General features: G+C 42.3%; 2 protein-coding genes across 2 annotated transcripts in view; one reads left to right on the plus strand and one right to left on the minus strand.

Moving 5' to 3' along the window:
• Nucleotides 1–1,848, minus strand: part of LOC311353662 (capping protein, Arp2/3 and myosin-I linker protein 3-like) — a gene marked incomplete at its 3' end in the record, with an annotated part of 40,959 nt that extends 39,111 nt beyond the window's left edge. The window contains exon 1 of the mRNA XM_084473558.1: nt 1,673–1,848. Within this exon, the coding sequence (XP_084329684.1) occupies nt 1,673–1,730 (58 nt within the window). The 5' untranslated portion in view covers nt 1,731–1,848. The remainder of the gene's footprint in view (nt 1–1,672) is intronic.
• Nucleotides 1,849–2,999: 1,151 nt separating this feature from the next.
• On the plus strand, nt 3,000–12,556 carry rabggta (Rab geranylgeranyltransferase subunit alpha). The gene is made up of 17 exons (XM_084473395.1): nt 3,000–3,104; nt 3,393–3,424; nt 3,540–3,650; nt 4,073–4,197; nt 4,343–4,530; nt 4,750–4,995; nt 5,147–5,230; nt 5,374–5,456; nt 6,918–7,013; nt 8,308–8,413; nt 8,537–8,588; nt 9,616–9,704; nt 9,810–9,898; nt 10,076–10,192; nt 10,329–10,442; nt 10,680–10,767; nt 12,267–12,556. The coding sequence occupies exons 2-17, from the start codon at nt 3,422–3,424 to the stop codon at nt 12,413–12,415; spliced, it is 1,740 nt and encodes a 579-aa protein (XP_084329521.1). The 5' UTR covers nt 3,000–3,104; nt 3,393–3,421; the 3' UTR covers nt 12,416–12,556.
• Nucleotides 12,557–16,834: the final 4,278 nt, after the last annotated feature.

The following is a 16,834-nucleotide window of genomic DNA, read 5'->3' on the forward strand; positions in this document are numbered from 1 at the left end:
CAGGCTTTAACTGCCGTTACACACTTGACGATGAGCCAATGTAATACGTGTACAAATTGATTTAGAATACTGGTTTGTGATTTTGATTCAATGTGTTGAACCTTAACAGAGTAGGCTACATGACATCTAACCATGACATTACTTAAAGGCTGCTGTAAGTCAATTGACATTTGACAGTGGTAGAGATAGAGAAGGCAGAAAAGAGCAGGATTCTGAATCGAATCAAGCAAAAATATGTCCCCTCCCTCTCTGCTCCCTCCCTCTGATTGGTTCTTCGCCATTGCAAAGTGTTGCATTACACACTTGTGATTGAGGGGCAAAAAGGAATCCCCAAGACAAGTCACGGAGGAGATGCTCTGATTGGTCAGAATTTAGGCAGGAACAGCTTAAAATCGAAATCGGCACCAGACAGAGGCAGGCAGAGTGATCTAGAAACAGATATTCTCACAGAAATGATTTTTATAGCTGACAGGTGGCAATGCCAATTCCAACCACAAGACCCATGGCATGGCAATATTATACACAGACCAAAAATATATTAAAACAAACACAGTGGAGTTTAATTGAGACAGGTGCCATGACTTTGACCATAGAGCCAACAATGTTGACTGTATGTACGCTACATCCCTGAAAATAATCTTGTTAGATATCTAGATATCCTGTTCCTTTCAGAAACTGCGGTGATGGAATCAACGTGGCGGTTGTCAGGTGACTGACGCCAGGGCCATAATCAATCACGATCATAATGGAGCCATTAACACAGTGTCTATCCGCTACACCTTGATCATGTTAAGTTAGTGGTGGAGAGAGAGGAAGAAAGAGAGAGAGAGAGAGAGAGAGAGAGAGAGAGAGAGAGAGAGAGAGAGAGAGAGAGAGAGAGAAGAGAGAGATAATTGACATTTACCTGTGAAGGTTTTTTAGGACTTTTGACATTTCAGAAAGAAAAATTTACATTTATGCTGAGGGGGTTACAGTCCCGCTTGCTCTACCTTACAGCTTTTTGAAGGAGGTGTTTTTTGTGCTTGTCAGTTAGTTGGGTTTTAATGGGAAAACATGGATCCCTATATAATTGTGATATTTTGATTCGTCTAGTTTCCAAGCGTTTTCCTGTCAGTCTCTGGCATTGAGGGATGTCAAACCAGAGCTACACCAAGCACACAGACGCCGGTCATTTCAGCGATACATCAAATTCTGAATAGTTCAACCTCGTGAACACGAAAAATTATTTTATTTATTATACAAAATTGGATTTCAATATACGAAAATGTAGGCCTACGAATAAACGTAACAAATGTATGAGAAATAACCGGTTAATACCCACGACAAGCCTCCACGGCTATTATGATTATTTTCACAACGCCCCTTTTCCTCAGTGGCCTAAGGCTAGGATTTTACAACATGATCGTCCCCAAGGAAACACCAGGAGAAGGGCATGCGTGTATATATGTATTTAATAATTTAAGCACGGATATCATACCACATTGAATGTAATGTATCACAGAAGCCTGAACCTAAACAAAACAAAAATCCTATGTTGACCATGCAATGCGCCTGTTTAGTCCCAAAGCCTAGGCTACTTACTGTACACTTGCATGGTGAAAAAAGCATTAGAGGCTCAGAAGAGATGAGAGACTGAGAAGGGAAATAAATTATAAGAGCATCCTAGACCCACCTGTAATTTCCTTGCTCAGACTGACGAAACAAGTGCCAGTGATGTCTTTAGAAGCCATGCCTATCACAGCCCCCTTTCCCCCTCTCTCTTATTGAAGAACCCAAACGGATCGTCTCTCCCTCTCGTTCCACTAGCAGAGCGTCAGCCGACCTCGCTTCCTGAAAGAAACCGTAAGGAGCGGAGCACGGGGAGAGGAGAGTGGAGAGAGAGCTGGAGAGAGAGAGAGCGAGAGAGAGAGAGAGAGAGAGAGGGGGGGGGGGGGGAGGTTGGACCAGTGGACTAATGAGGCAGTAGTAGCAGTAACCTGAGCTAGCCAAATGCCATACAGTCTGTGATGCTCGCCATACCTCCAAATCTGCGGCGCAACACAGTGGATGGCAGCGTGGGCAATTCACAAGGAACGTCAGGAACGTCGGAAAGCCACAATTCTTAGCGGCACAATTAGAGTGTATTGTCAAAAACTTGGGTGGAGTAGGCCTACTTGAAAAACGACACGAAATCAATGTTTGTGGTTCACGTCCCCCTCATCTTAAAAAAAATGTTTGGACCCCCCCCCCCCCCCCCCCCCCCCCCCCCCCACACACACACACACACACACACACACACACACACACACACCAGTATGACTGGTCTACTAGTCCAGCGTTCTTTCCATTGCTTCATCATCAAATTCGTTCCACTTTATCAGTAGGGGGAATACCCATATCAAAAGAAATCCACCAAATCCGTTTCCTGTTTTTTTTTTCACACACAGCCGCATCACGCATGCATATTCAAAACATGCACTGAAGCAAGCCTTTGCAAGTTGAGAGTCGGATCAACGACAGCGACAGACTTCAGCAACACAGTCAAAATGTTTAGCTGAAAAGGCTTTCTGTCTGTTCAGATATGTAGACTATATTTTAGTGCCAGGTCATGTTTGATTGTTAACTTGTTAATTTAATCAAAAACAATTAAAACGTAGCCTAGCTATGAAGGTATTGCCAACGTAGAAACAAGGATCATATTATGAAAAACTGTTCGCAGCACGAAGTGAAACTGTAGCTGGAGATCATTGGTGGAGATCACTGGCGCCCTCTGGTGGATTCTGATGGGTATACCCACATCCAAGGTGTAGACACAGAACTTGGAGCCAGCATGACACGTCCTATATTTCTATTCGAACATATCATTTAACGCATGGAGATTTTAATTGTTATAACAATTAATTTAACACTCGTGTTTGGATTTTTTTCAAAATTTAAAGGTTTTGTTTGTCCACTAGATGTCAGCAAGTAACATATTTCCATCTATGCGTTCTATACCCTTTCCTGACGTCATTTTAAATAGACGGAAGTACAACTTGCAGTTATTAATCATACAGTGACATAGGCAAATCAAACGGTATTCTCCAATATATTTATTAAACGAAGATATCAGCTTTAAAGTTCAGGTAAGTAGTTCTTCTTTCAACAGTATACGTTAAATGACTATGTAACATTTTACCTACCCAGTGTTATTGATTGACAACATAACATTTGCTAACGTTAGATTACTTTCAAATTTATCATCTCACTTTGAACATCTACGATGAACAATATAATGAGTTATCATCAGATTATCCGTCTAAACTGCAGCTGTAGAATTTGATAAATTTCAGATTGATCAGTAACGTTAACGTCATTTGGGACCTAGAAATGCATCTTCCTTCATCTACTTCTCTTTTTATTTTTAAATACAGCGTTTCAAACGCAGCTCTTGCAGATAAGAATGGTAAGCGACGCATTATTCATTATAGTTCATTAATTTGCTTATGGCAAGTCATAGCCACTACTAAATTCAAATGACAGTAAACACATGATGGGTTCCCATTGTGGTTCTTTGGCAGCACGGTCGATTAAAGGTAAAGTCTACAGCGCAGCAGGAAGAGGAGAAAAGGAAGGAACGAGAGAAGAAACTAAAGCTTTATGTAACCGCACGAGATGTCTGTTTCAGTCAGGTATGTCTGCGGTCATGAGTAGTTTAATACTTTAGTGATGCATGTTATGTTTATTTTGTATTAAATGTTCAATTTAGTGTTCAATTTAGCTTTCCCAAAATGGAAAACATGCACACCATCGTTAACAAGAGAGCTGGATAGATAAATTGGGTTAAAGTAGCTAATTGATTTACAAAATCATATCGGGACACACATACATATATCATTTAATGGATTGCCACATGTGTCACATATTGGCATAGCTGTAACACATGATTAATGGCAAGTGGGAGGATAGTATGAAGCTTGATGTCCATGATATAAAAGGTCTTCTGACCTACTTTGACGAAAGGCTATCTTTTATACATTTCCACCTGTTGCCTCTGTAAATTCATGGCTTCTCTTTGACACGCACGCTCACAAGTATGTGTGTTTTCTTTCAGAGGAAGGAGGGGGTTTTGGACGAGGAGGCCCTACAGTTAACCCAGCAGCTGCTGTCGTCCAATCCTGACTTCTCAACCCTCTGGAACTATAGGAGAGAGATTCTGCTGCATCTGGAGACTGTGAGGTCAGCTAACTACAAAAAACTTTAATCATACATCCATCAGCAATCCATACTCTACCGTGTAAACTATACAGTGTTAACTCTTCAATAACTCCCTGTTATTGAAGAGTTTCCCTGTCCCTCTGGTGTTTCCCTCTCCCGACCGCAGAGAGGAGGACGATGTGCAGAAGATCTATGAGTCTGAACTTTCCTTCGTGGAACGCTGTCTGAGGCAGAACCCCAAGTCTTATGGAAGCTGGCACCACCGAGGGTGGGTTTCCGCCCGTCTGCCCCGGCCCGACTGGGCCAGAGAACTGAGTCTGTGCGATCGCTGCCTCAGCTTGGACGAGCGTAACTGTGAGTATGGGAAAGGTCAAGCGAGAGAGAGTAAAAAAATAAGCTTTTTTAGTCTATGCAGTTTTCGAATGAAGGTTGACTCAAGCTTAAAAGAGAATAGATAGAGGGTTTCCTACATTTTCTTGTTTTATGGGGGAATTGGACCTGCCTCTCTCTAAAGCTCTATAAAGAAATGCTGAATATGTTTGATCTCACTATCGTCTTCTTCCTGCGGCCCAGTTCACTGCTGGGACTATAGGCGGGTGGTGGTGAGGATGTCTGGTGTGGCTGTGGATCAGGAGCTCCGTTTCACCGATCGCCTCATTGGCTCCAACTTTTCCAACTACTCCAGCTGGCACTACCGCAGCACCCTGCTGCCCCTGCTGCACCCGGAGTCCCCCGAGCCCCCCTCGCCCACCCCCCAGCCGGCCAAGGCCTCCCCACAGACCAACAAACTTCGCGTCTGCGAGGAGCAGCTGCTCAAAGGTACGCTAGAATCGGTTCCTCCACCAGACGTCTCCATGTAGTTGTGGTGTCATACAGACGGGGTGCTGCCGAACTTTTACATTGCCGAACCTCCTTGGTGGTTTTAATAGGCTTTTAAACTTTGTGTCTTGTGTATGTGTTGTGTTTCTAGAATATGAGCTTGTGCAAAATGCCTTCTTCACGGATCCCAATGACCAGAGTGCTTGGTTTTACTATCGCTGGCTGTTGGGCAGAGGTGAGTGTCAACACGCATTTAGCACCTGGTTACATGCCTTTCAGCACACATCTTCTGTTATCAGTGTAAGTATTAACCGAAAAAAAGTATTTAGGTTTCTGCATGGCTTTGTCACATGTTCTCAAGATGTTTTTTTCCCACAGTGGAGCGGGAGGAGATGATCAGCTGTGTGTACGTCAGTCGAGAGGAGGAGAGGGTGGCTGTGTGTTTCTCCAAGCCAGTTCACGTGAGTTTATTCACATGATGTCCTCTTAGAAAAAGTGACCCACCTCAAAGAAATATACCAACCACCAAAAAACACCAGCTTCATAAATTACCATACCTCTCTATGATGTTTCCCAACTTCTTTTCATCTAAGACACACCACAATCCACAATATTCAAGGGACACCAACTTAAGGGGAAATGCCACACCCAGGTTATTGGCAATTGTTGAATTTCGCACAGCAGACTGTCCAAAAAGTATGCTTACACATAAACAAAGGGCAATTGCATTATTTGTCATTTATGTTTATTTAAATGGTGTTAGAACTTGACTTACATATAACAATTAATCAGTAATGAAGGTAATGAAATTATAAATACAATTAAATATGACCTATGTCAAAGATTATTTATTGAATCTCACAAATTGTCAAAGCAAAATCTGTTTTTAATGATGATAAAGAAATAACAGCATGCCATGAATAGTGGCACATGATCAAAATTGTTTGCTGCTTCCGGTATTGCGTGCAACAGCTCTCGCTCACGATAGCCTCCCCTTTGTACTGCGGCACAAAGCAGAAACATAAATAAGCACTCCCTGGCAGGTCTGATTACGAGCAGGTGCCCGCAATCAGACCCAATCAACCCGACAGATCCGTAGTGCTCCAAACATGACTCCACAGCCCCACCTGCAGGCCAAACGCCGTATGTCCCCCTACAACCATCAATGTCCTATTTACCATAAATCTAGAATACCAAAGAAAATCCATGGTGGATTTGTTTTCTTGTTATTATTCAGTTATACTGTAAATATATTATGAATATTCCTTTTCACATTTTAACTGGCGTGTGACCTTTGCTACACAATGGGATGTGAGCTAGTGGTGGATTTCATGATTCGTTTGAATGAATCAGTTCGCACCGGTCAGTTTGCCAAGAAGAGTCGTTCATTCGTTCGTTCCCATTTCCGGTAGTGGTGAATCATGATTCTCAGTCACTGAGTCGGTCAGACTCGGCTCCTCCCTCGTTCTCGTTCAAACGAATCGCAAATGCATGTTCTCAGCCGAGTCGGTCAGACTCGGCTCCTCCCTCGTTCTCATTCTCAAACTAATCACAATTGTGCAATGGTGCAAACGGTCATCAATCAATACAACATTAACTAAGTTCCTTTTAGCTGAGGAGTGCTTCATGTTCGGAATCGGGATGTTGTTGCCCGGCTGACTCTCGTGACTTCTCAGTCCTCGAGTCTTCACCGCTAAACACAGTCAGTGAACGAACGGCGACTCGCGGGTCAGTGAGGCTCAGCGACTAGTGGGTGGAGCTGGGAGTCGAGTCTCGGAGAACGAACGAGACGAATGACGACGAACGAGAGCGGCGAATCGGGTCGGTTCATTCATTTTAAAGAGTCGTTCGTTCGAACTGATTCATTCGCGATTGAGCCACCACTAATGTGAGCCTGACTCTCCTGCGTTCCCCTGTCTCAGGAGCGGGCTGTTGGCCTGATGCTGGTCCTCGACGGGCAGCCCCAGCGAGTGGAATGGAGGAGCGTCCATCCACGCTTGAGACACAGCCCTGTCTGGGTATCCTTTGGATCAATCTGATCAAGCCTCCCAGCATGCTGCTCAGGGCTGGTCAGTGGTATGAGGAATGCTAGGGGACATGGGTTGCACGCCGTCTGCCAGGGCATTACAAGCAAAGTTGACCCACCGCCTGGGCCCATGCAGCTTCTTTTTTTTACAGTTACAGTGGGGCGGCTTGGTTTGAAACATACTTATAATAGTTGAAAGGCTCACCAGCAACATCTGTTGTTAACGGGAATGCACTAGAGATTCACTCTGTAAACAGAGCGCAGGTAGACTCTGTCTGAACGCAGCACTCAGTGCCTCCTGCCTGTTATTTCACCGTTCATCAAACATTCAGTGGATATTGAATACATCTCAAAAAAACGTTTATCACTCGCTGATATGACTGTTTTGGAATTATTAATATTTATAATCCAAATGAGTCCAGGAGGGTAAACAGATTATTTTCAAAAGTCCAAAAAAACTAACAATTTGTAAGATGTGTTAAGATGTGATCAACCGAAACGCTGTGTAATTTACTCCTCCTTGAGCTTCTTCTTCGAACATCCACATTTGCAATATAGATGTTCGATGTTATGTCAGTTAAGGAGACTTATTTAAACCATATCAAATGACATCAGACGTTTACATCAGACATCATTAGATTACCGTGCCAGGCACCCGTTATCGGTTAGCGAGAGAGCTTCAGCCATTGCAGGAGCGAAACAGGCTGCAATGTAATCCTATGGGACAGTATTTTCAATGTACCTCCTCTAAAACTGCCTGTTTTTACGAATGTCGGGCTCTGATTATAATAAGTGTCCAACAATATTATGAAAGGATCCCTACAGAGGAATATAGATGTCTTTACCTTTTGCTTGACCTGGTCTGTTTGTGTGCAACCAAGACTTTCTCTGAAATCTGAAAGAAGATATTATCTTCTTTCAGATTTCAAAGAAAGTCTTGGTATCCTTAAACACCACCTGCTGTAACCTTTCACCTCTGTAAATAGTGGAGCAGGTGAGAATGTTTTCTTAGTGAGGAATGGGTATGAAATTAACGGATGTGGAAAAGGTTGCAATTAATGCATTAAATAGGGAAAAGATATACTGTATACAGAAATAAATCTGTCTGATTTCAACCCGTTACAACTGGGAAATATGTGCCAATGAATAACATGCATTGCCCTTCAGGGCGCTAGAATCTCTACCGCTAAACAATTGACATGAAGCAATGTGACATGGTGTACAGGTTGGCAAATTGAATAGATAATCTTTTAATCACAGTTAGCAGAACCTTAACCTGGGTTTAGGTCTGTGATCTCCCCCCTGGTACCATAAGTGACATTGGCAACGAACACAACCTGACCGTGCACTGGACGGAGAATCATACGCACAGGGACTGCGCACTCTACACTGGTGGGATGTTGCTGAGATCTTGGCTCTTTCATATGTTGTGTTCTTTTTAGCTGTATCATCGCAGCACACTGTCGCCATCTTTATTTTATAAGACAATGCCATCTTTAACTTTCCCTTACACAGGGCGAACCCAGAGTTGGTGTCGGGATTCTGCCACTGACCTGGAGCTTTTCAGGTATGTTTATAAGTGGTTATAAGTGGACATCCAAAAACGTAAGGAATCAATTGACTGAAATTACTTTACTGGAACATCATTTTCTGATGCCTAAAGGAATAATACATGCTAAAATACTTAGTTTATTATTATAAAGCGTCTGAACATTGATTTCCGACGTGTAATATTTTACTTGAATCATGATTTGTAATTGGTCACTGGCTGTCGTATCAGGCTTCCCACAATCTCCTCCCTCTGTCGTGACAAAGGCTATCTACCAGCCAAATGTAAAGTGCATTCTGGATTTATGAGGCTACTGGCCTGCCAATAATGTGTTTCCTAAAATACAGATTTTTGGCCATTTAAAAATGGAAAAATGTTTATATGCAGTTATGCTGTAACGGAACCCCTGAGTTGTTGTCATACGAGAAGAAAATGTATATCTGATAGGTTGACCCTAGAGTGATTTTCTGACTCTCCTATTAAACCCAATTGTAACTACTGCATCAATGTCTACCAATTGACGTAGTAGTGTGTACAGAAATGTAATTTAGCTGTGGCATAGTGAAATACTAGCCTGGCTAACGCTGGGAACCACACATTCATTTTCTCATATTTGAGGCGTGGTTTACGAATGCCCAGAGCCGTTTATTGGGCGCTACGATTGTCTATCAAATGCGTCTGTATGTAGCTCATAGCAAATCGTATCAATTATATCAGATGACGTATGTAGAGCGACAGAAATTTGACGAGGCAGCATGGGTATACCCAGGCTAGTGAAATACTACACATAATGGTAAAATGTGACCTGGAATGTACATCCCCAACAGACCTATCTTTAACCATGTCAAAGCGCAAGGCCGTAGTTCATAGTTAAAAAGAGAGCGATGACCATTTTATAATGGAAAAACAAGCTGTGTGTGTGTGTGTGTGTGTGTGTGTGTGTGTGTGTGTGTGTGTGTGTGTGTGTGTGTGTGTGTGTGTGTGTGTGTGTGTGTGTGTGTGTGTGTGTGTGTGTGTGTGTGTGTGTGTGTGTGTGTGCACTTAGGAGTGAGCTGTCGGTGGAGAAGACATCAGTTCTGCAGTCTGAGCTGCAATCTTGCAACCAGCTCCAAGAACTGGAGCCTCTGAATAAATGTACGTCCGCCCCGGTCCCGCTGCACTAGATTACACAACAAGTATCCGCTCATGCCGCATTGTGTTTGTGATTCTGGGACTTGGTATCCTCCATTCCTCTGGCAGGGTGCCTGTTGACCATTGTCCTCCTGATGAGGGCGCTAGACCCCCTGGGCTACGAGAAGGAGACGCTGGCTCACTTTGAGACCTTAAAGGTAAGTCATTGGAGCTACTAGAGGTCTTCTACAGGTCCACCCCTGCACCACAACTTCAAAGCATTCTTGAAATTTTGGGTGGACTACCGGTTACTTGCTGGGCTGTTCACTTCACCTTCTAATTAACATCAAGTAGCTAGTAAAGAAAACACTAACATGACTTGATTGCTCCCCCAGGAAGTGGATTCCATGCGGTCTGCCTACTACGGTGACCTGTGCAGTAAATTCATCATTGAAAACACAATTCTTAAAATGGAGTATGCGGAGGTACGGGTCTTCCGTATCTCAGACAAGGTGGGTTATTATATCATGCTGGGTGACTGTGCATCTGGTCTTGTTTTGTATTTGTTAATCTTTAATACCTTAATGGTCAGCTCTAATGCAAGGCTCTGAATACAAATGGGTCTCCATTCTCTGTCGATCTAAACAGAAGCTGAGCACTCTTTGCCACCTGGACCAGCTCTTATTGGTGACCCATATTAACCTTTCATCCAATGAGCTGGAGAGGCTGCCTCCTCAGTTCTGTATGCTACAGTGTCTGGAGGTAGGAGAACTGTGTAACAAATACTTGATGGAAATATAAATATACACTAGACGAAGACAATCTGCAAACATAGGATTTATACAGGCATTTAATGTGGAAACACTTCCATATCCATGTTCAAAACTAAACTAAATAGTTTCTAACAATATAGTTAAAAACTCAAACACTCATAATTAATATATCAAGTTTTCTGTACAGTAATTTCTGACACTCTTTTATCTATTTTCTCTATTCCAGGTCTTGGAAGCTGATAACAATTCCATAGAAGATTTAGAAGGGGTTTATCAGCTTCCCAAATTGGAGGAGATTTCCTTAAAGAATAACAGTATCCTTAAATGCGTTTGAGAAGAAAAAACTGATCTATGCTTATAGTTATGTTATTATAACTCTACTTCTATGATTGTAGGCATATCCCTCTAGGCTTCGCCTTATGGGCTTGTCCCGTGTGCATGCTCGCGTGCACTGAAACATAAGCCTGACATCGCCAGAGCAAAAATGCAAAATGCCTCTGGACTCAGTTGGCTAGACCTACAGCCAATCAGCGCAAAGAAACATTGACACAGTGCTGGGCGCTCCTTTATACAGTCATTGTATTCATTTTTCCCCATATTAGATAAATGGTGGCAATTGGCCTGACCTAGGCCAGGTCCACTGGAAATCTGTCTGGGGGCCAGATGCCAGTAAGAGATTGAATAAAATATGAGCCAGATAAGCTTATTCAAAGAGATAAATATGAAAAATGCATAACTTTCACATTTTTGAAGGTCTAAAATACTTACAGAATAAACATTCTGGCAACAATTCATAATTACTGCGGTTGACAATTTCAGTATGTGATAGAAGTTGGTGTTAAAGGGAATCTGCATAGTACAGTATGATTTTTAATAGGGATGCACCGAAATTTCGGCCACCGAAAATTTGGCCCAAAAGCGCATTTTCGGCATTCGGCCGAAACACTTATCACCAAAACAACACGGCCGAAACAGGAAATTGTGATGACGCAAACAAAAACCGCGGCCAGAACACGCTTGTCTGGATAAGCGCCTCTGCGCCAACATGTTTGCGGTGTGGGCATATTTCCATATATCTGAAAAAGACCCACGGATAGCGATTTGCAAAACGTGTAGCTAAATCTAGTAATCTAGAGAACCAGCTACAACCTTGTTTTCATCCAAACGAGCCGTCTTTAGCGACGGCTCGCTATGAGACCGCTTCTATGAGCTGTCGGCTATCAGCCGCGAGTTTAGGGACCGTCCGCAAAGTGCCGACAGCTTCTATGAGCTGTCGGCTATCATCCGCGAGCTTAGGGACCGTCTGCAAAGTGCAAAACGGAAAACGGTGTTGTTTTTTCAGTGCTAAATAAATATTTTTATACTTTTAATAATTGTAATTGATTTATTCTTTGAATTTCAATGCCTTGATTTTAGTGAGGTTAGTACACAGTCATAGCTATAAATGCAATGGTAGGCCTACTAATAATTGGCATAATAATTTATTTCTGTGTTTCGGTTTTCGGCCTTGGTTTCCTCATTTTCGGTTTTCGGTTTCGGCCAAGAATTTTCATTTCGGTGCATCCCTAATTTTTAATACCACTTAAGATACAAACAAGTCCTTGTTTATATTAGGCTTCAATCATTCAGCCAGCTGTCATCACCAGCAACCATTATGTCTCGAAGAAGCTCACAGGTAAGGTTCTTCTGAGAGGTAATGGCTACTGATGGTGATATAGAGTTTCGCTTCATGGGCAACCCTCAACAGTACTTCAACAGCCACAGATGCAGGGCTCGGACATGGCCGTGTTTTTCCTCATCCCTGAATGCGCAGAAATCTCCAAGGTGGAAAACCTTGCACCGCTTGCCTCCTGTCCTAAACTCAGGAGCCTGGATCTCCGTGGTAACCCTGTCACGCAGATGGCCAACTTCCTGACGGACATCGCTAAGCTGCTTCCCTCAGTCACAGACCTACAAATGTGATGTGCCCCAGGAGACCTGTGTGTGTGCGCTTAAGACACCAAAATGCATGCTGCAAACCACTGAAGGAGCAAGAAGACCTGTATTCACAAACATAACTACAAATAACATGTTTTTTGGAGAATAAAAGAAGAAACTGATGAAAATTAAGGATTAGTATTGAGTTGCCATTTGCTTTTTAACATAGTTTGTAAATGTACAATTTAAAAGTTGGTGTAGGCCTACTTAACACAGTTGAATCTTGAATTGGGGTATTTATAGCATAGAAATCTAGACACCCATGGCGGCAGCAAATTTTATTTGCAGGCAGGGGAGTCTAGCAACTCGCCGTTAGCTCGATAGCTGGAAAAACCAAACTCAGGCCAATCACATCGAGTTGCGACGGTTCCATGACGGTCTGTGCGGTCCCTGCTACGTGATTGATTGTTGCGCTATCCTATTGCGTGCAGAGAATATTTGAAAGACAACTGTTTGTCCCACCCCTTGGATTGAGCCGTGCCAATGTAGTGTTCGCAGACCCAACATCTCGCCTCCAGAGTGTGTCATAGAATTCTTGGCAATGGCTTATTTTTAGGGACCGAGCCGAAACCGGCAAGGTCCCTATTGTTATTGGGTCGATTATTATTCTTCCCTATTATTATTTTTAGCCACTTTGACTGCATTTCCCCCCCCCCCCCCCCCCCAAACATATACGAAAACTAATTTTTATTTAGCACATTTGGTGGGACTGCTGAAAAATTTGATATTCTATGCGTCAAATTCACATTGGCCCCAAGGTGGCGCTATACCAACTATACCAAAATTTCAACCTTTACACAAGCATATCTCGTCACCGGTTTGATCTACATTCATGAAACTTTTGCCACACATGCAAATCCTCATGATGAACAAATTTGCAGATACTAACTTATCACTTCCACTTATCACCTACAGTAAATTGCCCAAGGATCCCAGGTTTTTCAACTTTGACAAAAATCCTTTGGCACATATCATCTATGGCCCATTATCTTCAATCTGACATAAGGATTAGTCTGTACAATAAAGTTGAAAGTACCCATGAGCCATTGAGTTCTAAAAGGGGTGTGTTTTTCACCCCAAAAATAGTAAATTGCACATATCTACATGAAGTTGGACTCCTATGATGTTGGACCCCTCTACTAAAGTTGTTCAGAATCAAATTCTGAACAAGATAAAGTCAACATTTTTTCAAATGGGGCGTGCCATCAAAATGGGTGTGGCCTGTTACTAAAATAGCCACAGTTCATAGACGCAATGTTTGATTTGAGCAGGACCGACTCAGTGGCCGTTGGGGACCAAAGTTCTAACTGCTCAAGTAAATTGAAGTCGATTGGAAAAACAAAATGGCCACCAGCGGATGGTCAATCACTCTGCGGAGACCGTAATAGTTATGAATATGAAATTCACAAGACACGTGTAGACTGGTGCCTGTAGCTCACATATCGTGGTTGTCATGTTTGTAGCGCCCCCTACAGGAACTTTAAAAAGCAGCCCCTGTGCCATGTTTCACCAATATATATGAAACTCGGTAGGCACGTACAACGTGCCAATACCTACAGAAAAGCCTCTTGGACCCATACCCCAAAACCCACCGGAAGTCGGCTATTTGCATTTTTTCTTTTTCACTCTCTGCTGCAATTTTCACTTTTTCGCAAACTCCTCCTAGGGAATTTATCATATATGCTTCACAATTGGTCAGTAGTCAAAAAATGGTGCTCAACCAACGCCGTGCTATTTGTGACTGTACGTTGAAGGGCGTGTCCGTGGCGTGCCGTCAAAGTTGGCCATTTTGAATTCTGTGGTCTTATTTTCGCTTTTTTCGCCTTGTATTTCAACAAACTCCTCCTAGGGAATTTATCGGATCTGCTTCACAATTGGTCAGTACAGGAAGAAAATGGTGCTCGACCAACGCCGTGTTATTTGTGACTGTACATTGAAGGGTGTGTCCGTGGCATGCCGTCAAATTTGGCCGTTTTGAATTCCGTGGTCTTATTTTCGCTTTTTTCGCCTTGTATTTGAACGAACTCCTCCTAGGGAATTTATCGGATCTGCTTCAAATTTGGTCAGTACAGTCATAAAATGGAGCTGAATGAACGCTATAAAACTTGTGACTCTACGTTGAAGGGCGTGTCCGTGGCGTGCCGTCAAAGTTGGCCATTTTGAATGGAATTTTTGCACTTGTATTTCAACAAATTTATCTCATCTGCTTCTACAGATTACATACATTCGCAAAAAATTAAAATTAAAACTCAGCGCAGTGATGAACGGGACCTCGCACCGGCTTGCGGCCGCGTCACGTGCCGTCGTAAAATGTGCGCTGATGTGTGCGCACATGTTACAACGGCACGTGACGCGGCCGCAAGCCGGTGCGAGGTCCCGTTCATCACTGCGTGCAGTTTTAATTGTAATTCCCTTCATGTCTGAGAAAGTAGGTCTAACAATTGACTTTTTATATAATAAATATGTAACAATTTCCCCAAAACCCAAATATAACTTCCAAAAACCCATGGTAAAATTAATGTTAATAGTAATGTTACTGATAGTCAAGTCTTGGCACAAAGACTGCTGCATGGGAAATTGTCAGCCACATAAATTCTATTCAGGTGAGTTTATTAGTAGGTTCATTGAACGTATGAATTGATTGGTAGGATTGGCCTTCCAGTAGTACTAGGGTATATAAGCAGCACCACTTATGTCCCTGTTAGAGCAAACAAACATCTGCAAGAATGGCATAGACGCAAGAAGTAGTTGATGTGGGTGCTCAGGTGTTAAGGCAGGCAGGCGAGACCACCTCTGTTGAGATAAATACTATGGTTAGTCAATTTAGAATATTCTTTTCTGGCTGCCTTTACTAGGCCTATCTTTTCAAAGAAATTGAAAATACGTGGCATGAAGGTGGCAGAACACCCGGAACTAGCCAACCACTAGCTGTCACTCTGCCTACCACAGCCAACGACTAATTGTCACTCTCTGCCTACTACAGCCAACCACTAGGTGTCACTCTCTGCCTACCACAGCAAACCACTAGGTGTCACTCTCTGCCTACTACAGCCAACCATTAGGTGTCACTCTCTGCCTACCGCAGCCAACCACTAGGTGTCACTCTCTGCCTCCCCAACTTGCCGACAACAATTTGGAAGAACCACAAAACCGGCTTGCAAGGGGAATTTCAACTCCGTCACACAGGCATGCAAGCACACGCACATACACAACATTGTATTTAAAAATGCGTAAATCCTTTTATTGTCATATGCCTAAACTGGTTGTGTTCGACCGCAGACTTGTGCGGTTGTCTGCTGCGTGGGAAGGACGACACCGCTACAGGGATTGTCTCACGCTGATGCTATTTATTCTGGTTTGAATGTTGACACACAAATCGTGTCAACCATGAAGCAACTGCAATCAATCAATTTTCAGACCTCCAGCTTAGATATATTCATCTCTGCAATACATAGACGTTCTACATAAAACACGTGATTAATTAACACAACATGTGAACCCCACATTCATTAAAGCCTACCTGGTTTAAATGGTGACACACAAATCGTGTCAATCATTAAAAAAAAAAATTATATAAAAAAATTATATAAAAAAATGTAAAAAAAATATTTTTAAAAATGCGTGCGCATGTTTTTTTTGGAAAAAAAAAATAGAAAATATATATATTTAAATAAAAATAATTTGACCTGCGCGCACATGTTTTTTTTTTGGACCTGCGCATGTTTTTTTTTTACTTTCGCGCACGTCAAAAAAAAAGCTGCGCAGGTCCAAAAAAAAAACATGTGCGGGCAGGTCTAATTATTTTTATTTCAATATATATATTTTCTATTTATTTATTTTTTTTTAGAAAATGGTTAAAAAAACATATATATATATATATATATATATATATATATATATATGTTTTTTTTTTTTTTTTAACCATTTTCTAAAAAAAAAAAAAAAAATCAGTGTAGGCTATGCTATCGCCCATGGTTAAATAAATGTTTAGGCCTACTACGGCATTTTAAGCTTGTTTTATGCCTTATAGTATTACTTGGAAAAATATGTCCTATTCTTGTTCACTCTGGAAATATAACGGGTAAATACAGTCTTGTGTGGTTGTGTTTTCCTATACAGTAGCTTAAATCGGCAGTTGAATTATGGTTAAATCATAATGGTAAGCTAAGCTTGGGGAGGGGGGGGGGGATTTGGTGCTACACCCCTGCGTACAAGTAATATATACATTCACAATACGCGACACTCGTTGGTACAGAACGAGCCAAAACAATTAAACATAATATATTTGGCCACATTGCTCACGCGTATTCACCATTCATCTGTGCCGAGACGTGTACGGTGCACGAAAAGGAACAATGGATGCAGTTGCGCCATTAAGTCACCAGGTGGCAACAAAACTACACA

Source organism: Micromesistius poutassou (assembly GCF_964030765.1).
Source record: "Micromesistius poutassou genome assembly, chromosome: 9".
In the NCBI taxonomy this organism is placed as follows: domain Eukaryota; kingdom Metazoa; phylum Chordata; class Actinopteri; order Gadiformes; family Gadidae; genus Micromesistius; species Micromesistius poutassou.

Excerpts from the sequence above, each read along its gene's own strand:
- rabggta (XM_084473395.1), top strand. Across the intron at positions 5,457-6,917 it reads GTTTCTCCAAGCCAGTTCAC|GAGCGGGCTGTTGGCCTGAT; the intron begins GTGAGTTTATTC and ends CCCCTGTCTCAG. Across the intron at positions 9,705-9,809 it reads ACTGGAGCCTCTGAATAAAT|GGTGCCTGTTGACCATTGTC; the intron begins GTACGTCCGCCC and ends TTCCTCTGGCAG.